The sequence below is a fragment of the Notothenia coriiceps genome, unplaced genomic scaffold (genome assembly GCF_000735185.1).
Source record: "Notothenia coriiceps isolate Sejong01 unplaced genomic scaffold, NC01 NC01_scaffold00037250, whole genome shotgun sequence".
Lineage (NCBI taxonomy): Eukaryota > Metazoa > Chordata > Actinopteri > Perciformes > Nototheniidae > Notothenia > Notothenia coriiceps.
The window spans coordinates 5,078,836-5,102,643 of record NW_011369951.1 but is presented as its reverse complement, the minus strand read 5'-3'; the positions used below and the strand labels follow the sequence as shown (position 1 = coordinate 5,102,643).

Genomic DNA, 23,808 nt, shown 5'->3' with positions numbered 1-23,808 from the left:
TTTGGAGCAGGAACTGTTTGAAAAACTGGGAATTGTCAATGCTTTTATAATGAATCATCTTGGGCTCATTTTCAGCCTCTCGGAAGTTCAGACAGGAAGATGTTTATAGTCACATGTTCCAAAACTATATTCAAGCATATATGTCCGTGATGTATCTCTAACACAAGGATGTCTCTAAATTCTTTGGCACCAATTTACTCCGTATACAACAAGGAGAACTGTAGTTTATGTATAAGTACATTTAAGTACTCAAGACAAGTATTGTACATTACTTATCTTTGCAATGTCATCGAAACATCACTTGTCCCTTACCTTTGTAAGTAGTGCGGTGTGGCGCCCCCGGTGGAGGGGGCATCGGCATGCTCCCATCAGACGGCGTCCTGTGGTGTCCCATAGTTTGGGCTCTGGGTCTTATCGCCCCGTCTGAAGGGGTCCGTCGGTGTCCTCTGCTGAAGGCCACAGACACGTGGGTGGGCGTGAGCGACTGGTTGGGCTCCTTCTTGAAGCTCTCCGCCCGCAGATCCAACAGCGGGTTGAGGGCCGGAGCTGGGGGAGCCACTGGGGTTTTGCCCCCCGTCATCGGGGTGAGGGGGTACTCGTCCGGGTCGGAGGGGAGGAGGGACTTGGTGGAGTTGCAGTCAGAGAGAGAGGACAACGAGAGGAGAGTGACAGAAGGAGACGGGTCCATGCAGGGGAGAGCAGAGTCGTGATGTCTGGAGAGGGAGAGGGAGAGGTTTCTGCTGGGGGGGGAGGTGCTGCGGCGGAAACGTCCCGTCCGCTGGAAGAGACCCTCCTTCTTCTTACGCTGCTCCTCTCGCTGGTCCTGCTCGTCCTGGAGCACCTGGAAACATCAACACACTGTGAGACCACCGAGCAGCACTCAAATAAAATCACCTTATAATCAGCTGAACAATTTATCAACTCTCTTCTCTTTAAAAACAAGCTGCTTTACTTTTTAAATTAAATTCCTTCCTCCGCCTACTATAGCAACTACGGCAACAGATTACTTCCAAATCATTAGTCATTGATTCTCCCACTGTATGAGAGGATCAATGGAAGAAGATCTCAGTGCTTAAACCAAATTACATATTTGGTTAGACACTCTTTTGATTCCACAACAGAAATACACATAATTAACACGACGCTGGAAATCCTTAGTGCTTATTGTACAGCATGGCACAGATTATTTAGCAGCTTGTGTCATCCCACAAAATGGGATCATTAGTGTGAGATATGGAGGCGGTACGATCGTAAGACGTCGGCTCGGTTTCATGTGTTTCTTTGTTTAAAAAGACGGTATTTCTGCCTGCAGGAGGAAGCTGTTTTAACAGGGCAGGTACCTTCTTGAAGGAATAATGAATGTGTGAATTCATGTATAGCGTTTCACCACAATTTCAATCTTAAAAGGGATATTTAAAAAAGAGCCAATTCAAACAAACTTCTTATGAAACAAACATATTCTGTACTTTGTGGTTTTCATTTGAAACACCACATTGGTACATCTTCAAATGTAATTGTTTTCTCATGGTACTGAGCGGTTTTAAGGTACGTTCATAAATTGAAATGAATCTTTATATGATATCATTTCAATTATTAACACATTCTAAAGTGAGGCTGAAAAATAAAGGAATGGTCCTCATGTGTTTTCCTTTTGTAGATTATAAGAATAGAATTTAAGTTTTTCTCTGTTTTCTTTCTGTTTTCTTTCTTCTTTCTGTTTTCTTTCTTTTTTCTTTCTGTTTTCCTTCTGTTTTCTTCCTGTGTTTCTCTCACCTGTAGTTTCCCGTGCTGCAGCAGGTCTTGCCCCAGTCCGACAGACGCGAGCAGAGAGGCACAGCCCAGCAGGAACATGTCGCTCTTCTTTCTCTGGCTGCAGCGCCGCAGAGAGTCCTGGTAGCTCACCCCCGCCCCCTGACAGGAGCCCGTGTTGGGACCCAGGCCGCCCCACAAAGGGCCCGAGTCCTCCACTGCCCCGTTACTGCTGCTCTCTGGGGGCAGCAGGGACCCCGGGGACTCCTCCAACTCACAGCACTCCTCTGTCAGAGAGAGCAGAAACAGGTTAGTGAACAAAGAGTAAAGATGATAGATTGTTGTCACTCATTTATGATGAAAGTAAAGACTCACCCATCTCATTGAGGCTGGAGAAGCCGGCGCTCATTGGTGCATGTTTGGGGGATTTTCCCAGATTTGGTGCACTGGACGACCAAACTTTGCTTCCCTCTCCGAGTGACTTCAGTCTGCAAACAGAAACCATGATGTCAACACAACACCAACCAGAAGTAACTTTGAAAACTTTAAGATAACAAGAAATAAAACCAAGCGGTGCAACATGTCCACAGACTGTAAGGACCTGGAAGGTTCTGCTTCCCTGTGTAACAAAAGCCTGTCCAGAAAAACACGAGTAAAGACATTTACTTCTCGCCTGGGATAACTTTAACTCAATACAATCCTCATGATACACTTTTTGTCGCTGCAGTTTCATCAAATACTTTGAATTGATCCTCCTTTAAAAAAACGTTGCGCGATTGTGAGGTATGAATAGTTTCTGAATTTCTGCTACATGGATCTGACAATATCTGTGTAGATTTGGTATGAAACTAAATGAAATACACAGATCCATGCTGTTTTTAAAACAAAACTTTGAACGTTTTTTACGTTTCTGTTTGCATTAACGTTCTATCGTGCTTTAAAAACGTTCCCAGGACTCTGGAAAGATGAGCTTTTGTATCCCAATAGGACCTTCCTGACTTAATCAATTGAAAAGAGAATAACAAATCCAAATCCATTCCCCCAAACCCAAATCTTTGAGTCGGGTTTGGGTAAAGAATATAGCACAGCATAAACTATGAGTGCCTTTATCAGGTAAAACAGATTTGACATGAATCTCAGATACGTAAACTCATGTTTCACATACTTCTCCTCCCCGCCCACCCTCTCTTTCTGGAGGGTGGAGCTCGGCCCCCAGGTGCGTCCTTTCTTCTTGCTGGTGGACAGATCCTCCTTCTTACACACGGCGCTGCGGCCCCACGTCTTACTGCCGTCGCTCGGTGTCACTGAGGAACAGTCGGATAACATTACTGTCACACCGCACTCACACTGTCTCTCACACAGGATGCTTTCTGGCTTTGGGTGTTCCCACTCACGTCTTATGGCTCTCAGTCGGGGAATGACCCCCGGGCTGGCGGGGGGGGTGGTGCTTTCGCTCCTCTGAGTCTTCCTCTTGTCCACACTGGGGGACGCCTGAACTGTGATCTTATGCTCAAAGCCTACAGGTGAGTGAGAAGAGAACATATTTTTACATTTCAACTGTTTCTAAATATGGGAACACACACAGCAAGGTACAGTTTGTTATGAACTTCAAAAACACACAATTTAAACAATAATACAATATATTGTCATGCAGCTCTTCTTTGATATAAAATGAAAAACTACCAGGCATTATATCAATGAGAAGCATTTCCATGCAACAAAGATACTGTACTTATGTCTGTTGATTGACAGAAAAATCATCTACAACTATTAGCGATAAGCGATTGATCGTCCAATTCAAATATGGAGGTGTCTGGCTTTTTGACTAACAAAACAAGAAATGTTTAACTATTTTCTGACATTTATAAAAATAGAATCAATTAATTAATCTGGAGAATAACCTGCAAATCCATTGATAATAAAAAATAATCTTTGTTTAAAGCCCTATCTGAGTTGCTTCTCTGCTTTGCCGTTGTCCCTCCATACACCTCAGCCTCTCATCTGCCTCTCTCTTCCAGCTGATCACCTGTCCCCATTTGACCTCATCAGCCAGTTGTTCTACTGAGAGGGTTTTTCTTCTCTTCATATTAAAGGACACTTAAGTGATATTGAATTAGCAGTATATCAGTGTTGATTACGTGTATTAATGTTGTCAACAATACAATGTCCTATATTGGCAGCCATGTGCACCTAATTTATCAACTTAAGACGTAGTGAACAATGAGCCTGCAGTCCCCTGTCCACCCACCAGAGGGCAGGCTGATGTTGTTGCTGTCGCGGCCCAGCTTCAGCCGGCTCCTCTTGAAGTTCCCTTTCCTTTTCTTCACGCTGGGTTTCTCCTGGTACATCTGGTGGATGATTATGTTCAGCTCTCGCTCCACGATGTCGATCTCTCTCTCCGCCAGCTCCTGCTCTCTCCTCTTCAGCTGCTCCTCCTGCTCCTTCTGCTCCTCGGCTGCACGAGCCAACGACTCCTCCCACGACCTCAGCTCCTGGAGAGAGGCCGAGGAGAGAGAGGAGAGAGAAAACCAAAAAGAGGAGACGAAGAAAAAAGAGTGGGTGAGGATGACGAAAGGACATGGGAAACAAAGGAAAATAGTTAAGAGGAAGAGGATAGGGTAAGTGCAGGAGAAGAGAAGATAGGTAAGAGGATGAGGAGAGGGGTATGAGGGGAGAGAGGGAGAGAGGTGAGAGTGACAGAGGAGGAGAGGAGAAAAGGAGAGCGGAAGAGGAGAAAAGCAGAGGAATAGGAAGAGGCAGGAGAGAGGAGGAAGGAGAGATAGAGGGGAAATAATGAAAGGGATGAAAAGAGGAAGAGGAGGGAAAGAGGATGAAGAAAAGTTAAGAAGGAAAATAGGAGATGAGAGGGAGAGAGGGTAAGACAGTGATGAAGGAGGTAAGGAGAGGGGGAGAGGAAGGAGAGAGGGAAAGGTCATTAGCACAGCAAAACGCTTGTTGCTAAGGTAATTGTGATTTGCAGAAACACCTCAGATTGGGATGTGGTGATAATCCTCCCACCCTCAATATGGAAATTGACGACTTATGCCGAAATCTAATTCTATTTTGTAAGTCCTCCGAAAAATGTGTGTGTTTTAGTTTCTTCAAATACTTTAATGTCTTTTAAACCATCTTTAGCTAATAATGATGTCCCCTCTGATAAGACCGGATCTGTTTCAGGGCCCTCACCTTCTCTTTGGCCCTCAGCTCGTCAAACATCTGCTGGATCTCCAGCCTCCAGTCCTCCTGTAAGGAGTGGAAGGACTCCAGAGGCATCTGAAACATGGCCGACTGCTCGATGGCCAGCAGGCGCTGCAGGATGCTGCTGAAGGAGGGCCGGCTGCGGGGGTTCGGGCTCCAGCACTCTGAGGGGGTAAAGAGGGGAGAGTTACCATCCAGGTTAGCGACATGTTTCATGTGTTTCATAGCTCTAAACAGATGGTTATATGAGGTTTATTGTATTAATTTGAGCACATGCTGTTAATCCAAGTGGTTTACAATAAGTGCATTTCATCTCCGAACAAACAGCAGCTTGGTGTTGTCAGAGTCTTTTGTTTTTTTGCTAAAACTGACTTAGCTCTAAATGTTTTGTTTCGACTCCTGCTGTTATACTATCCATATAAATCATACATGCCCCTTTCCATGTTGTAAACAACGCGCTTTATTTTGCGTCAGTACATATCATTGATGCATTTCCTGTTATTTAAAAACCTTGACACATTTTCTTACTTTTACTTTTATCTGTCTTTCAAATTTTCCACCCAGTTTTTACCACTCAGGCTTATTTATTCCTACCTTAAAACATACCTGTAACTGAAGTCCTTACTATGCAGTTTAATACAAATAACATAGGCATTTACTAACAGCTGGTTACAATAGTCTTTGTCAAATGTTAATCAAACAGTAACAAAAATGTGTACATTTACTAGGTACTATTGGAGAAGCATTTGTTGCCCCTTCATATGGAAATACAACTGGTTGTGGCTTCACCAACAATACTTGTTAGTAGGATCAGTTCAGTGTTGGAAAACAACTCAGAAAAACATAATCTATCGGCACTTATCTATTTTTGATAAACCATGCATTTTTGGTCTGGATATATAATTCCCTTTCTGGCACCAACCAAAGTGTAAGGGAGCAGGATGGGACAGCATATGGCGGCCATGTTTAGCCAAACCCTGAGTGACAGAGCTGCAGACACACAGTGCACACCTACAGAGAGCAACACCAGACTATAATCGTCTACTTCAACGCAAAGTCAAATGTCATTAAATGGCTGTTTCACAGGCTGAAAATATATGTTATAGCAGGTTATGTTTACTAAAAATACATGAGCATAAATAGTATGTTGGTAAAAGCTGTAGAGAGGAGATGAAAGTGAGATGATGACAGGACGGAGTAAACAGGGAGCAGCGAGGGATGACAAAGGAGAGATTAACGGATGAACACGGATAAGAAGAGGAGGAGTGAGAGGGGAAGTGAGGAGGAAAAGAGCTTTAGGAGCAGAGAGGGAGGGGGAGTGGAGGGAGGTGAATGAAGTTGGCTGACAGTTTAAGAAAGCTCTTTTTGAACCTGCAGCTTATTCATCTGCTTTAAAAGGTAGCTTCAGTGTTAAGCATATTAAGGCAGCCTGGATAAAAAGCAGGTGTGTGTTTAAACAGAGATGACCTGCACGGTGAAACCAGAGCTGTTAATACTCCACTGCTGTTAACAGAGCTGCTGCCTGGATTATTTGTGAGGGGGAGAGGAGAAAACCGGCCTAGGGCAGCTCTGGGATGTTTATAATGCAACCTAATGAAACTGTCTTCATCTAACTCTTAGTGTTCATCTCTGCTCCAAGATGAAAATCAAAAACAACTGTAACCTCAAATATGTGTGCAACGTTACAACACTTTAAAGTGGATGGGAACCTCCAAAAGGGCTTTTTTTCAAAGTGAGTTTCTGTGTCACCAGTGACATTTTTAAGGTAATTTTGATGACTGGTGTACAGGAAAAGAAAGGAAGCTCAAGGGCACATAAAGTGAAAGTAGACTTGTCAACGATGAATGAATGGGACAAGTGAGACATGCATGAAGAAGTCATAGAAATAAAAAAAGACAACGACTTTTGAGCAGTTCGTGTGAACTCCGGCCTTCTTGAAAATCACTTTGTAACCCAGCACAGCAGTTTTATCTCTGTTTTCTTGGATTTAATAATCACTCAAAGGTTCCTGGTGGTCGGGCTGCTTACCTGCCAGCAGCTGAGCGAAAGGTTCAGGGCACGTTGATGGGACAGGAAGTGTTAGTTTGTTCATGGCCACACCGTAAGCGACCGCCAGCGCGTCTATCTCTCTGTAGGGAACCTCGCCGGTCAGCAGCTCCCACAGTAACACCCCGAAACTGAGAAGAGAGACAAACAAGGAACATTTTTTTATTAATTTCTGTTTTAATGTAACATCTGATGCCAAAAACTATCCTTCAACACAACGATAGTGACCAGCTCTTATCGGTGACCGGAGCTCACTGAATAACAACTGAAGGATCCTGAAAATAACTGTCAAACTTCAAACTAATTGACATACCATTCCATTACCAAACAACAGTCTGACACTCACCTTTTTGTAAAGGTATATTTACATGAAAAACATTAACAACAATCCGCATGTATTCACGTATTGTACTTAAAGTGAACTTGAGTGTTTCTGCTTCATGCAACTTTTCAAAGACATATTCTACTTTTACATATTCTTTTATATTCCATTTATCTGACAGCAGTAGATACTAATTACTTTACAGCTATTATAAATTAACTGACTTAAAACCTGCCCTACAAAAACCATGCATTAATGATATTTTATAGATGTATTTTTTATTTGTATTTAATTGTTTTACTTCAGTGAAATGTTCAATGTTTAACTGCAACGGGGTAATTTTAAATTGAAGTTTTTGTTTTCTTTGACCTAAGTTAAGTATCTCAATACTTCTCAACCACTGATTCATGGAAAAAAATTATCACAATCCAACTTAATTTAACTAAATGAAATAATATTCTTAATTGAACCCAGATTTCTTTATGCATACGTAAAACATCTGGCGTTCACATTGTGACACATTCATCTCGACAGCCCGTGTGAGGACATTTGTCACTGTTTAAATGAAAAGCTGAATCACAGAAGAGTGACGGCAGTACCTCCACACGTCGCTGCTCTTGGAGAAGAGCGAGAGTTTGATGACCTCGGGGGCCATCCAGGCGTACGTCCCCGCCGCGCTCATCTTGGTGGTCTGGTGCCACTCTCTGGCCAGACCGAAGTCTGTGATCTTCAGGGTCCTCCCCCCCAAGTCTTCTCGCTCCGCAGGTTCCTGGATGAGGACTGAGGAGGAGGAGGAGGAGCAGACGAAGATTTTAGTTAAAAGCTGGCATTACTCTAAACACAGAGTAGTATTATACAGCAACAGACAAATAAAAACGATTTCTGAGACGATCAAGTAAAAGCTCTCTGAGAAAAGATCAAAGAGGCAGACATTTTCAGCTGAATACTTAAGTCAAATGTAATGTTAGAAGTCCTTTAATCTCAATAATTTATAGTTTTCTGACTACTTTGATTATAGTAACTGTAATATACTGTATTGGTTGTTGGACTGTTAGTCAAACAAAACAGGCAGTTTGAAGATCTAGGCTTGCTATTTGAGAAAATAGTGATTTTCCGTATTTTTCCCATAATTTTGGAAATGTATTAACCAATTATCGATTTTGTAGGAAATGTAATCCGAGGATAAGATTGTTAAACAAAACTTGCATAAGGAATACTAACTTTTAACCACAAAGTCTTTCTGTTTTAAATTACATTCAAGTTGTTCAGACTGGCAAGTCCTGAGAGCGAAAAACCCCGAAAATAAACAATCATGGAAATAACTTTAATATTCCAAATATCCAAAACTTTGCAACATTAAAAACTAAATGTCAATGGTGTGTTTGTTAAATAACACAGTCATGTTTACAGTGCAGGTGTGGTGTCAGGTTACTATAGAGGGCACTACTTTCCCTTATGGTCCAGTACTGTACCGATACGTTAGTGTCTATTTTCCGTACAGTGATCAGTCACTTTGATGTATCCTTATTAATATTAGCATTAGACTAATCTCTCTGTCTCTTTTCGCTTTCTTCCATGTACAACTTCCTCCTTTATTTCCGCATGAGAGCTGGCTATGGAAATATTTGTAGTGCACACAGTTCACAGGCTCTGAGTCAGGTAAGAGTTTCTCTCTCTCTCGCTCTCTCTCTCTCTTATCTACAGGCGTATGCAAAGGGTGGTGGAGAGAGAACACACACACACACACACACACACACACACACACACACACACACACACACACACACACACACACACACACACACACACACACACACACACACACACACACACACACACACACACACACACACACACACACACGATAAAGGTGTGCCTCTGCTCTGTCCACAAGCTCCCTGGGAGACGAGTTTCGGTGATAATGAACTGATCTCAGAGCAGTCTGTACGTATTTCCATAGGCAGAGAGAAGTATTCACAGACTGTATCACACTGTAAAATACTCCAGGAAAAGTACTATCCAGATTAATTGATACAGAGCACTACTCCACAATCATTTCAGTTGAAATTGTTAATATTTCCTGCTTTCTTTATTGTTCTATTAACTTGTTCTTTATTGGTTAGGTAATACTTCAAGCATAATATTTGTATAAAATCCTCACATTTTGTGTATGTTACATTTTTCATCTTCACCTTTCCAGCTGTCATATAAGACATGTAATTTTCTTTTAAGGGTAGTGTCGTAAACTAAAAGTATAAAGTAGCAATAAATGAGGAGAAGTACTTCTCTAATAGCAGCTGTGGAATGTAATAAAGTACATTTGCTCAAGTACTGTACTTAAGTACAATGTTGAGGTACTTTTCCTCAGTATTTCAAATGTAACCTACTTTGTACTTTTACTTTATTACCTTTTGGAAGCCGACATTGTGCATTTATCTGAAATATTCAGTTACTAGTTGATTTATAGATTCAGATTATAAAGTGATAAAATAAAAATCAACTTGAAAACAAACATATAAGTATAGGTAAAGACATCCAGTAGCAGTTTGCAAAATAATTGTACAACAAATAAGCTCCACCTTAACCAGCTAGACATGAATGCATAGATAATCATAACCTAGTCATTAAATATATATGCTTCTTAAATAAAGAACTTTTGGTAATTTAAGTATATTTTGTTGCCAATATTTTTGACTTTGACTTGTAACAGAGTATTTTTACAATTAAGTATTTCTCCTTTTACTTGAGTAAAAGATCTAGTACTTCTTCCACCACTGTGAAATAGTCTCCAGCCGTCTTTCCTATTCTGATGCCGACGTCTCTGAGGGACAGCTGTCTCCTCGGGGCTAACTCTCTCTCTGTGTCTCTAAAAACAGAAGATGGAGTGGACACAGATGCAGAAAGAGCTAGAGGACAGGATCTGTTTGCATGCTTAGATGGGTGTGTCAACCTTTACTAGTTTGCTTTGTGTGTGTGAGTATGGAGCACATCCATACAGGGAAAAGGACATCATGGCATGTAGATTGAGGGCGGGGCGGGGAGGAGAGAAGACAGACGAGGGAATATAGAAACTGAACAGAGGCCTGTTTACAGAAACTGAGAGCGAAGCAGCACTTCCACCTGCTCCCACTCTCTTTCTGATTTAATTATAACATCATTGCGTTACTTTCACACCTCGTGGTTCATCTTGGTGCAGCTTCTTCACACCATTCATTCATTCATCGTGCCACAGCTTTTCCCTGCTCCTGTCAAACACTAAAGATCACAGTGTGTGCGCCCAGCTGGCAGCGCAGGAAGTGCAGCGAAACACAAACAGCCGCGGCGCAGCACATTTCATAACAGTGAAGGGAAACAAAGTCCTCAAGGTGAGAGTTGCTTTTACGCAGGTGCTGCTGGAAATGTTATTTTAAAATAGAGTACGGATGAGAATAAGTACAGCTGACAAGCTCCCTGGTTACTACAAAGTCCTCCATAGCAACAAGCATTACGAGAACGATCAAGCCCGGATGTGTCATCACACAATCATTTGACTATTTCTCAACTAGAAAAACGGCAGCTGCTCTTTAATGTCATGATCAAATGATGCACGTTCACTGTTTCAGTACAGCACAAAGAAGATGACCCATTTATTTGTACATGCAGCGTTGATATCAATAACCTGTGTTTGAAACTAGGTGTGCACTATATTGTTTTTTTCTGATATTTTCCAAATCATTTTGACAGATTGCTGATATAAAGACATACTGTATATTTTCCACCTAATTGAAGAGAACATCCTCTGTATCTTTTCTGTCCATCCTGCACTACATAAATATGCCGACTCTTATCTACCCACTGGTAGATATAGTAGACATAAATAACATTATCTTAAATGTCCCTCTGCAAAAAAGGATACTCCTCAACTAAGGTTACATAAAAACATCTAGTTTTATGTAACATGTCGGCCTGTCCAATCAGACAAAATGTTATTTGTCTGTATAAAAGCCTTTATCTGCTGATACCGATAACATGGTGACATTACCTTGCATAGATATTTGTAAGCTACAGAGAAATGCTAAATAAATGTGCCATGGCTGATGACTTTAACACCAGTCTGCAGCCGCGCTAGCAGCTCTGTGAGGCTGTAAAAGCCAAACAGCACGATAAAACATGAGGTCCAAAATCTGTTTGTGCATACATGTGCACGTACACAGGGCCGGCCCTAGACATTTTGGTGCCCTAGGCGCTCTCTCTCTCTCTCTCTCTCTCTCTCTCGCTCGCTCGGAGGCTCGCTCGCACTTTGGACTGTGAGCTGCGGGCGCCTGCTAAGTCAACATCCCCCACTTTCATCACTTACAGCGCACATCGTACAGGGCAAATGTAAAACGTTGCCGGCCCGGAATGCAAAGGGTGCTTACTTTATTCAATTATTAACGTAAATGTATTACATCAAGGGCAGAAAATTAGGCAGAATAAAAATTACACATTTATTTATTTTTCTTTTCTTTTCTTATTATTTGTTTTCTCCCATCGCAGCGCCTCTCCAGATCTGGCGCCCAAGGCGACCGGCTAGTTTGCCAGTGCCTAGGGCCGGCCCTGAATGTACACCATATTAATTAAGTGTTTTGACATTCCTATAAGTTACTAACTCTAGCACTAATGAGCAAGGACCAAGCTTCATTGTTAACTCCCTTAATCCCTAAGAAGACGGTGATGCAGCCTTCGTTATGCCCCAAAGCTTTGGAACAAAATACCTGTGGATATCAGGGGAGCCTGCTAGGTGGAAGTCTTTAAATAAACAGAAGCTAAAAACATATTTGTACAACTTAGCCTTTTAGGAAGCTAACTCCTGATTTTGTTTTGTATTTGCACTATCCTCTGTTTAACCGTGCCTATTTTTTATATGTGTATTCTTTGCTATTTTATGTTTGTTTTTCTGTATTTTACTGGTATCTGTATTCTATTTGACATCAGTTTTCTGTGCGCTTATATCAACTACTATGAAGCATTTTCTACTGATATTATTGTAGGAAAGGTACTATACAAATAAAGCGTATTATTATTTAGGTATAGCTAATGGGAAAGTCAAACAACTTCAATAAAAATATCAAGTTTATTAATACAAAGTATTGTCAAGTCTTCTTATTCTTGCTGTTGATAAAATTCCTTTCAGCAGGATATCCAGATAATGTAGAGACAAGGCTCGAGGTCTTTGTTATGTATTGTAAATGTGCATTAAAGGTGGGGTAGGTAATTTTGGAGAAACCTGCTCGAGTGTGCTAGAATTTGAAAATACACAGCCGGAAGAAATCTGCTATTTCCTTACAGAGCCCCTCCTCCAACACACACATGAACGTGCACATGACCAATGAGGGCACGAGATAAGTTTGTGCACAGATGGAAGGCTGACAGGCAGGTAGGCCATCCAGTTATTTTATCCGGGCCGGCTAAAATGATTGGTCGTGCTTTTTACAGTGCCACGGCTTCCACAGATTTTATGGATTTTTTTGTCAAAGCACTTAAGATATTCATTGCTATCGGGGAGTTAAGAGCATTCCATGGAATATAACAAAAAGTGTATCTCGAGCCGGTTTCTCAAACTTACCTAACCCACCTTTAATATCCTAAACCCATTAAGGACTGGCTCACTGTGGGAATGCACCAGCTTATTGCAGCCTCAGAGGACTGCAGGGTTTACATTATAAAACATTCAAGCAAGTTGCAGTCTAACAACAACAGTAGCCAAGTTTTATTGATCAGCTGTCAGAAACACATGCTCATTGTCACACAGAGCAGCAGTTTGCTGCCTGTGTGACAAAGTGTAGACTTAAACCTCTAAAGTCTCTCTTTCCTCCGCCCTTGGACCCTGACCCCGGCTAAGTGTTGAGAAATGCCGCCGAGCTACTGTTCAAACACTGAAGCAGCTAGCGGCCTTTCACCTGAACAATGATCTCCAGCCTGGTTAGTAAGTGCTGTGAGAACAGGTCACACATTCGCCAGCTCAGATACTTCACCACACAGGAATGCAATCAGACGTCTTCTGAGTGAAGGTATTTTTGACTTTCATCAAAGTTTATTACATCATAAACAAACATGTTTGAGCTAATCTGGAAACTCCCTGCAGAGGAGAGCCATGGCAATGAGGAAATGATACAGTTCATAAGTTCTGGAAGTATTTCATGCAGGATTTGGGGTTTTCAGGGTTGGTAAATGTTATTTCCTCCTTTAGTGACATCAGCATTGTGGACTATCTGGAGGTGGTGAAGCTGATGGTGGAGAATAAGACTCTATAACATTTAGTCATCTTGATTTCTATTAAATATAATTTAATACTACTTTTAGGCAATTTGATTTTGATCACCTAAAAAAAGACAGGAAACAGAAATGCACAGACACACAGTTACAAGCAAAGGAGCGGCAATTGTGTAAACAATAAATAAAAAGGTTTCTCCTCATTTTGACAATAAAAACGAAATAACAAATGTTAAAACTTGACTGATATTTTGCCAAAATACCAAATCAAATACCACTACAATCACACATCAAGACAATCCTGCACTTTGATCTGGATATGAGACACATCATAAAGACTTAAAGAAGACATGAACTTCAGAGTCAGTCTTTAGAGAAACCCTGAGAGTGAAGGACACACGGCGCTCGACTGGTTAGTCCTTATTGTTTTGTTTTATTTTAGCTCAGTCAGTCTGCTGTGTCATTAACTTGTTGTTATGGTAACAAGGGCAGAGGTCACAGCCCGGCCCTGACGCTGGGAGAGAAGAGGAGAAACCCTCATGCCCGTATGAGGATGCTTTGTTTCTCTTTTTTTTTCTTTTTACCTCTTGCTTGATTTTTGGTTGAAAGCTGCACTAAACAGATTTTACATGTTATTTTGGTGACTTTGATTTTTAAATGTTTGCTTTTAAAGCTCGAAAAAGTTTGGCCAAAATCTATATGTCTAACCTTTACCTCCATTTGTGCTTTTAGGGGCCCTAAAATGCTGTGTCCCTGGTGTTTCCTAAATCCAAACTAAAAAGCTACAGTCAGAGAGCCAACTATAAGAGCCTATACCAGTTTTATCTTTTCATAAATCAAATGTTCTAACCTTCCTGTTATTTTACCTACTAGCACCATTTGTTTCATGGTTTTCATTATTAATTATATTTTATTACTCCGTTTAATGTCTGATTGCTTCATGTATTTTGTTTTATTCACAGTGCTATTGTCCCTTATTGTTTTTATGAATAATACTTTCATGGTTCTGTTTTGCCCCTGTAAAGCACCGCGTAAACCCTTCTTCTGGAAAGTACAATATTCATAAAGTTTATTGTTAAGCTCTCAGTGAAAAGCAGAATGTACAGTCTGCAGACATTTCCCTTTTCCTCTTTCTAACCCATCCTTCTTCCCTCATCAGTCGTCCCCCCCTCCTCCTGCTCCTCTCTTTTGCAGAACAGGTGTAGCCTGCAGGGTTGAACAGCTGTTGCCGTGGCGCCAAGTCAGCGAATTGGGTCCCTACAAACTTCCCACAGAGTGTGTGATACCTCCTCTGACTCCGCTCCTCACCGCCCTGAATGCCACAAGCTGCTGGTTGTTTAGGCCCAACACCTCCTCAGTGCTGGTCCCAGCCCTCTGTCTGGGGGGGGGCGATGTGTAACTTGACTGTCATGGCAACGAGCCGACACAGATGAGATTTGGGCCCGTGGGATGCTGAGCAGCGAGCCCCCCAGGCCCAACGTCTCTGTTTCTGTTCAGCAAAGATCAAAACCTTGCTATCAAAAAAAGTAAGCCCCCTCTCCAACCCTACCGCCTTACCATGCCTCTTCATCTTCGTACCCCCTCTACTCCCCCATAGTCATCCCCACCTCCCTCTGCTGGTGCCCACTGTCTGCAGCTGTCGCCAGCCTGGCTACCATCACAACACACCGGGGAGCAGACGTGGAAGAAGAGACGCAGGGAAAGCAAAAGGGTTCAGGGAGTTATAAAATACAGTAACTGAGAGGTAGATTGTGTGTACAAAATGTGTGTGAGGTGGTGATGAGATTTGGGGGGGGGGTTAAAGCTGAGGAGGCAGAGCGGGTGGTGGTTTGAAGATGATGCATGGGGGAGGGGAGACAGTGGAGGAAGGAGGGAATAAAGAGACAAAAATGACAAGAGGGAAGAGCTGCAGAAATGAGGGCAAGAGAGGAGAATGAAATATGGGGAAGAAGCAGCTGAAAGGGGAGAGGACTCAAGAAACAGAGAGCGGGATGGGGGAGAAAAGGAGCACTACAAGAAAGAGGGTAGTAATGATGAGTGGATGAAAAGATGTCGGCATAGAGGTGAAGAGAGATGAATGGAGGGAGAGCTTTTGTCATTTTCCTGGCAGCACATGCCTTTGTATCTCAATTGGTCTCTCCATTTTCCCTTAGCTTCCACACATCTCGACCCTCGAGAGATTTCAAGCAGAGGAACCAAATCTCTTCAAACATGCACGAAAAATGTAAATTCAAGTCCATTTTGTTCAAATACAATGTGAGGAATTCAAATACAAGGAGTAGATGTATAACTTGAGCAAAATCATTAGGTTATCTCAAATTTAGAAAATGTAGATGTGTGGTAAAAGCTTCACACTGCAGACAGGATTTTTAGAGCATTTCAGCACACAACTTAATTAGGATTAAAAACGTATGAACACCAAGTGAGATGTGCAGCGAGTCACAAGGTCTCCAAGCTTTGATACGGAGGTTGTAGTGAGTATGCTCCCATGTCATTGATACCCTGGCCCGGCTCCACTCGGACCACCACAGGCCATCGGGGCTCTAATCCTGAGCAGTGGCACAGTTTCACCCCGCAGCCATTCACTTTGTCTCCACACAAACAGCTGCCAGATTCGTGTGACCAGGCAGCCTCTCTCAGAAGAGATGGAGGTATTAAATGAGGCGGCTTTCTTTTGGGCTCCTATTGCGTGTGTGGTATGTAGAAAAGGAGTACTTAAAGTGTGGGAATTTTGAGTTTCTTCATTTTAACTTGTGAAAAATGTTTATGTTTTTTTGTGTGGTCTACAACTGAAAAACATTGTGCTGAATGTTAAATAGACATACAAACTACCGTAATGTATTCTTCTAATTCAAGGCAGAATCAAAGAGTCTCCCATCCTTGCAGAGGAAAAAGGGGAAACAGGGGTGCTTCAATTTCACCGAAAATAATAACTACCAGTTTGTTTCCTCTAATAACATTAGGGACAAACTAATCACTTCCTGTCCCGATCACTTTGGTGACTTTTGCTGCACAAATTTCAATGTCCCCTCTGTGGGACGAATAAAGCTATTCTGATTCTGACCTATAATTGACAAAACGCTACAAATACCACCAATGAAAAAATCAAGACACCTTTTTTTACTTATCTATTTTAGGAAAACAAAGTCATCCAAGTGTGTTTCTATTCTTCTTATTAATTATGCAAAACGTTACCCACCAACAGACACAAATCTATTTTCCCCAACAAGAGTCCTTTATTGCATGAATATATCTGACTTAAAAACATCTCTAATGTCTAATTGATGAGCACCATAACACTAAAATAACACACTGGTGAAACTGAGCCAATTGTAAATCATTTCAATTGATTTAAGAAGTTATGGACGGACCTGAGCTCTCATTAGGTTTTCACAGGAATCAACTCAAGTGAACGACATGTCAACGTCCCGGTCAACATGTATTCATGTCAGATCTCTTGTGCACACAGACGTTGAATAAAACATTCGATTCTAGTATTGACTCCAAACATGTCTGTTGTCTGGCTGAAGTGTCCTCTACTTGACTCCACTATGAAAGTGGGTGAAGGACTTTGGGTTCGGGGGACACCCAGCGCCCTCTCTGCTTGGCCCGGCCCCTCACTCTCCGTGCCAGGCTGCTGGCAAACAACAATGACCCTCTAACAGCGAGTCAACAGCCAGCGAACATACAACCGTACAGGAGGTCAATGTAAGCGTGAGTGTGTGACTTTACTGTGTCTATCGCTTTGTCTGCTGAAATGTATGGCCTTCCCCTTGTATAGTGGTGGAAAACACATAGTGATATTGTGCATATATTCAGGAGTGTTACTCCACTCTGACTTAAGGGACAACATTGGGATTAGGAGCTAAAGTAGATTTTATAAAACAACACAAAGTACTGTTTTGCAATGTGTTTTCCGTCTAGTAACACTTCTTTGTTGTCTTTACTTTAACTTCACACGATGTCTTGTGCTGTTGCTTCTCAGACTGAAGAGCTGAGGTGAATTAGAGGCGATGATGAGGAAAGGCACTGCCTGAGGCGTTTAATGTTGATCTTACTGAAAATACACTTTGAGCCTGTTTTGCAGACGGGGGTTTAGAAACCCTAGAAGCTCAAAGTTCCAGGCTTCTGTCTGTTTATGCAAATACACTTAGATATATAATCCACTGGTGTACAGTGTGTGCTAGTGAGTATGGATTTCACAATCCAAAATGTGAACAGTGATCATAAGCAGCAAAATACACCACAGTGTGTTTATGACCAAAAGTGTTGCTCAGCTGTATTATGCAAATCATATTGTAAACAACAAACAGCAGCAGGATGTGTACTGTAAATGTGTTTCAGTATGCTTGGCAGCTCCACAGTGCCTGAGCTGCACTGCAGAGAGCAGCATGGACTATTTTTCACTGATAACTGGCTCCAGATCAACTTTATATTGAGCAGTGGAGAGAATAATTGTGATGTGTGAGTGTGTGTGTCTGAGTGAGAGGGCGCATGCATGTGTATTCATTGGCAATCATGCAGCCATTGACTGCGTCACTGTTTGGTTTAGATGTGTCACTGTAGCTCTCCCTGTGTCTGTCACTCACTGAAAGTCAGCAGTGTTTCCATCTGACAGCGAGGAGATAGAAACATCTGTTAGCAGTGTGGCCCAGATCACGTGATGCAGGAACTGAAAACAGTCTTCTAACGACCCTTAAAACCCTACACTGTTTGATGCCATCAGCCTGACTTCTGTTTTTTTTCTTTTTTTTTTCTTTTTTTTTTAATAGTACTATAATCTTCTTTTAACCTGCGTTTTCTGTCAATATATACGACAAATACGACAATTATGTCGTGTGGCAGCATTGTTGATGAGACAACTGATGTACTCAATATCTCTCTGGTTTCCTCTATGATGACTCTATGACGGCTCTCAGAATAAAACTGAGTCTGAGTAAAATGTCCTGACACATGTTTACTCATCAGGACATGAAATGCCTATTCCGTTTGGATATTAGTCATTGAAGAACAATACAACAACAAATCGCTCACAGAAAAGCAGAAAACATAATTGTTAATTGTTTGAAGAAGATGCCTTTTGGCGAATATGCTGCTTTAATGTAGCCTACAGCCACACTACACTACTATGTAATCGTATCTATGCGCCAGTATGCTCACAATGACTTGATGTTTACCAGATGTAATGTTTATCATTTTCACCATTATTTTGAAGGTTGTTAGCATGCTAACATTTGCTAATTAGAAATAAACACTGAAGTGTAGCTGAGGCTTATGAGAATGTAGAATTGGAGGATGAAGCCCTCTTTAATGGTCACACATACAGTACATGCACACAGTGAAATGTGACCTCTGCATTTCACCCATCCTAGTACTAGGAGCAGTGGGCAGCTATTGTACAGCGCCCGGGGAGCAATGGGGAGTTGGGGGGTGGGGGGGGTGAACTGAAACCTCTCCAAGTAGCAGTCCACACTCCATATTTAGGTCTGTTCGGGGACTTGAACCGGCAACCCTATGGCTCACAGTCCAAGCCCCTACTGACTGAGTCACTGCCAGACAGTTTTGCAAGTATTCAGATATAAAGCAAAGTGCCGTACACATTTTAACTGACAACTAAGTGGGATCACCAACATCATTACAATGATCATGGATCCCTGGACAAAGTGTCATGGCAATCCATTAAATAGTTGTTGATATATTATAGTCTGGATCAGTGGCTTCAAAAATAAACATATAAAGACAGTAACTCAATATTACTGCAACTCATTTAAATTAAAATGTATTATTTGAATATATCTGACAATGTATATGCTATTAAATGTACTTTATGTACAGTACAAGACGAAAAGATAAAGATGCTATGTCTGCTTAAACTCAAGAGGACAAGGACCTAGATTTACCTGCACATGTTGGTTTGCAGTTGTAAATGGATTTGAAGTGTATTGATTTAATGAGGCTTGCAGGCCATCAGGACCGTTAGCCTTAATCTGTAGCTCACTGAGAAAAGAAGAGTGGTTTGACCTCCTGTAAAACTGGTCATACTTCTCAATTTTCCTGCCTTTATTTCTCCCTCCCCCCATCCATCTCTATATTCCCTTTCCCAAACAAGCCTCCAGGGGTTTCTCCACAGCCACTGCATTCCTCTACCCATCATGCCTTGCTTCCATCCATCTCTCCGCTCTGTCATTCTCAACCTACAGTTGCCCATCGCTGCCTCCATCTCCCATCCTTCGCCCACCATCCCCCCGCAGTGACTCCTGCCATTGTGAGTCCTGCGCTCTCGCTCTGTCTTGGGCTGCTGTGTGAGAATGGGGACATTGTTGCCCTATTGCAGCGTGTACATGTGTGTGAGACTATGAGTTCCCTGCCCTAGCGCCAGCATGTCCTTCTTTACGACCTCCATACGCACACAGGCCAAAGAACCCGACTGCACACGCAACATGCTTGCAGACATGCCCACAGAAAATAAAACACAGCCTGTAATCATTTGTCTGGAAGACTTATTTCCACTCTCAGATTGGTATTAATGCATTTTAGAATAAGTACGACATTATTTATAATGCTAATTTAGTTATTTGTTCATTTAATGTGGAGCCTACAATTCTTAAGTAAGTCAAAATAAGTGCACAAACAAATCTTTTCTTTAGACTATTTGAATTAAAATTTGAGGTATGTTGTGATATTTTCGGGAGATATCGTCTGCATGGACACCACACGTATGATACATGATACAATGTTTGAATTTAGGAACAGCTTGTGCAGCTATCTCCAGGTCTCAATCACTGAAACTAATTTCACTTCAAATGAAAGGCCATGACATGGGACCTTTAAAGTATTGTTAGTGCAGTAATAACATAGCAGTATTCCCCCACCATCATATCTGAAATGTAGCTACATTCTTAATCAATAAAACCCTACACATACATATAGCAAATGTATTATATTCCTCAAATCCATACCTATTAAATACTAGCTAGTTTACACTTAAGTCACAGTCTAGGCCTCCACTGCTCTGTCTCTCTGAGGGATTATCAGACAATCCCTCAGAGAAACAATTAATCCTTTCCTCAGCAGATTGACATATTATCACACACACAAATACAAACACAAAGCCAGATGTAGGCTTTTTAAAAACAGCAACTATTGCCATATCTCGCCATGTTAATCGGTTAACTAGCTATTACAGCATGTTCTGTTGTTGATGTTGTGGTAACTACTACAAGACTATATTAAAAGAAAAACACCCTAACAAATGTCTTACATCATGTGTCTTTTCTTGCTTTGTGTTCTAAATACTCAATGAGCAAACAGAATACTTGACAAGCCTGCTCTGATATACGGGGCTCCCACACTATTCAGCTGATTGTTGACTGTGTAAACATGGCGTCCATTTGAAGCGACAGCAGTCAAAACAGCTGGTAATGTCAACTGCGCAGTGTCTTTATTGAGTTTGTCTTTTAGGTTTTTTCTATAGAGCTTTGAAGCTTCATCTGGCAACAACACATTTTAACTTATATTAGGTGGAGACATCTTATCCAACAGGTGATCAAAGGGAAAATGAAATGATATTTGGACGTATGTATGTAAACATCCACATTGAGACATCATACTACATTTACCATAAGTAAGAGAAGGCTGCAGGTACAGTTATGACCCGGCCTTTCTGTAACTGCGGCAGGTGATCGGCTCACCTGTATTGTCTTACCTGTAACAGACTCAGAGCCTCTATAGAGCTATATAAAGTTTCAGTGATGTACATTTATCTCAAATAGAACGATGACTAAGTCTCATATCAGGACAGCGTTAATGAAACAGATCAGCTCAAGGTCCACTCACTCAGCAGGTTAGTTTAATGTATATTAATATAATTAAATTAAGATTTATCAGCAGATTAAGTCAGTTGATTTATTCCCCCAAAACTCAGATTATCTTGTGCGTATCCACATTGAATTAGAAATATATGAATAAACTTAAATGACTTGTGTCACTGCTTTTGTTTGAAAGTCAAATCTAAATGACTGGTTGAATAATTGATTATTCATTTAATCAACATTAAGTTTACAATTTCCCAGTTTTAAGCTTTTCAAATGAGAATAGTCACTTCTTTGTATTCTGCGATCTGAATATCAGACAACAAATACATTTTTCAAATGTTAATGTTTGCAGCATTTTATACATCATACAAATGGATAAAAGTAGCAGCCCTTATCTCGAACAATAGTGTTTATAGTGATCAAAAGCACTATTAATCTTCTCATTGCTTTAATCCCAGGGGTTAATCCTGCCAATCAAAGAAGACTGGTGCCCTATGCTTGGAGAGACTAGAGGCTGATCCGGGATCAGAGCGACAGGTAAGGCGTGACCACCAACCCACAAAGATGCTGTGACATCACTCTAAGGAGGTCACGTTAATCAGATTATCCCCGTTACACAGACTCACTGCAGGCCTTTAACGACATACAACAGAACATTCAGCTCCCACAAGCACAAGGAGACACGCCTTTTAAAAATCATTCAATTGGCTGGGATAAAATTAGATGAAAGCATGTGAGTGAGCCTAAAATAAATCCTGTGTTGTAAAATGTTTGTAAAGCTTCAAGCAGACACTGACTCTAAAATCAGTGTCACGTTTTGCTTTTATAAATTCTTCAGAGCGAGATGAAGATAGTGGCTTTGTTTGAAATCCCAAACTGTAGTGCTGCATACTACATCCTTTACATACTCCATACTGCCTACTAATGTTGTGCCAGTTCACCTCCTGGGCACTGCTGTCGTGCCCATTAGCAACTTCCTGGACCCCCACACTTCTCCCCACGCACTGTGGGGAAAATATATTCAATACATGCCCATATTACCAGGATAGGTTAACATTGTACTGTGTGTGCGGTGCTGTTCACATACAAAAATTAAGATTTAATTCAAATCCACCATTCAATTTTCTTACTGACGGCCTGGTTGCCAGTTTTCGTTTGACAAATACATCGAGGCAAATTTCCAAACAGGAATAATTTGGATAAACTGAACACATATTGGGAATGTAAATGGTTTCTTTTTGTCTGAACAACTTAATAAAAGTGACATAACAGATACTAGTGCTGCTCAAAATATGACATGGCTGATGGCTGGTCTAAAGGCACCTAAATGCAATCCATTGTGGGACAGTTAAGTATGTGCAGCTAGCTCATTCTGCATAATCAGAAATTCATGCAAATGTAGTATACATCCGGGTATGTATACTACATTTGCATACAGTACAATAACCAATATGCAGTACGCCTGCACTGCTGTTCATAGCTAGTATACATTGTAGGTTGGTATGCGATAAGAATGCAGCATGTGTAGTGTACTGGTGACAGGAGCAGGTTGAAGTCACAGGAGGCTCGGGGGCTGAGCGGCTCTGTAACCGCGGTGATGCCAAGTGGTCGGCGGTTTGAAGAGGATACCTGAGACCTGCGCACCTGGACAATGAGCTGAGGTGAAACCCTAAACTGAGATGAACCGCTGTTTATCCCCCACGCTCCCCTTCTCTTGTTCTTTCCCATCACTGTCCTCTCTCGCCTCTCTCCGCTCTCTCTGGTCCCCGAGCTTAATTTCCCTCCACGATATTATCTTTTCCACCCTGTTATCCTCAGTCTCTTTCACTCTCCTTCAATGCTTCACCCTCCTGGGCATCGGCATGCTAATGCAAAGATCCCTCAGTACGAGTGTGAGTCACAGTCTAATCACGTAGTTAACGATTAGCACCCACACATTTCCAGTCAACATTCAGGGTAGAAAACAGGGTCCATGAGACATTCATTCAGTTGCTATTTTCACACAGACAGAACTCTAAATTGGGGCTCTGACATTTTGTGCAGCATCTGACAGCAGCTAGCAGCAGCATGACTCAGTGACACAGAAGCAGTGCCATGTCACCATGGAAAGGCAGAGTTATGGTGTTGTTGCGAAGGCTCTGCTGTCCAATACGCATCTGATCCCCCATCGTTACTGTTACTGAGCCACACGAGGAGCAGTCAGGGAAAGTAAAGAGATGGGAGCAGGGTGCACATGTTTCAGAGTGAGACTCAAGGAGAGTGAGGGATTGAAGATTAGGAAACATTTTGGGCAGATCAGCAGCGAGTGTTTTTAAGCTTCACTTACTTTCTGCCTGTCTCCTGCTTTAAAAAGGGCCCTTTAGTGAGCATCCTTCGCACCCCACCCATATTTGTACGCTCCCTCTCCCATCACATGGGATGAACACACACTGTCTGACCGGCACGTAT

General features: G+C 41.7%; 2 protein-coding genes across 2 annotated transcripts in view; both read right to left on the bottom strand.

The window, feature by feature from the left end:
* The window catches only part of LOC104966774 (beta-1,3-glucosyltransferase-like), a 265,583-nt gene that overhangs the window by 174,825 nt on the left and 66,950 nt on the right, over nt 1-23,808 (bottom strand). The window lies entirely within an intron of this gene.
* Nucleotides 1-23,808, bottom strand: part of map3k10 (mitogen-activated protein kinase kinase kinase 10) — a 31,255-nt gene that overhangs the window by 2,786 nt on the left and 4,661 nt on the right. Inside the window, exons 2-10 of the mRNA XM_010796053.1 lie at nt 7,915-8,095; nt 6,976-7,124; nt 4,936-5,111; nt 3,998-4,241; nt 3,144-3,266; nt 2,915-3,053; nt 2,125-2,237; nt 1,774-2,036; nt 313-841 (exon numbers count right to left, since the gene is read on the bottom strand). Coding sequence (XP_010794355.1) covers nt 313-841; nt 1,774-2,036; nt 2,125-2,237; nt 2,915-3,053; nt 3,144-3,266; nt 3,998-4,241; nt 4,936-5,111; nt 6,976-7,124; nt 7,915-8,095 — 1,917 coding nt within the window. The remainder of the gene's footprint in view (nt 1-312; nt 842-1,773; nt 2,037-2,124; nt 2,238-2,914; nt 3,054-3,143; nt 3,267-3,997; nt 4,242-4,935; nt 5,112-6,975; nt 7,125-7,914; nt 8,096-23,808) is intronic.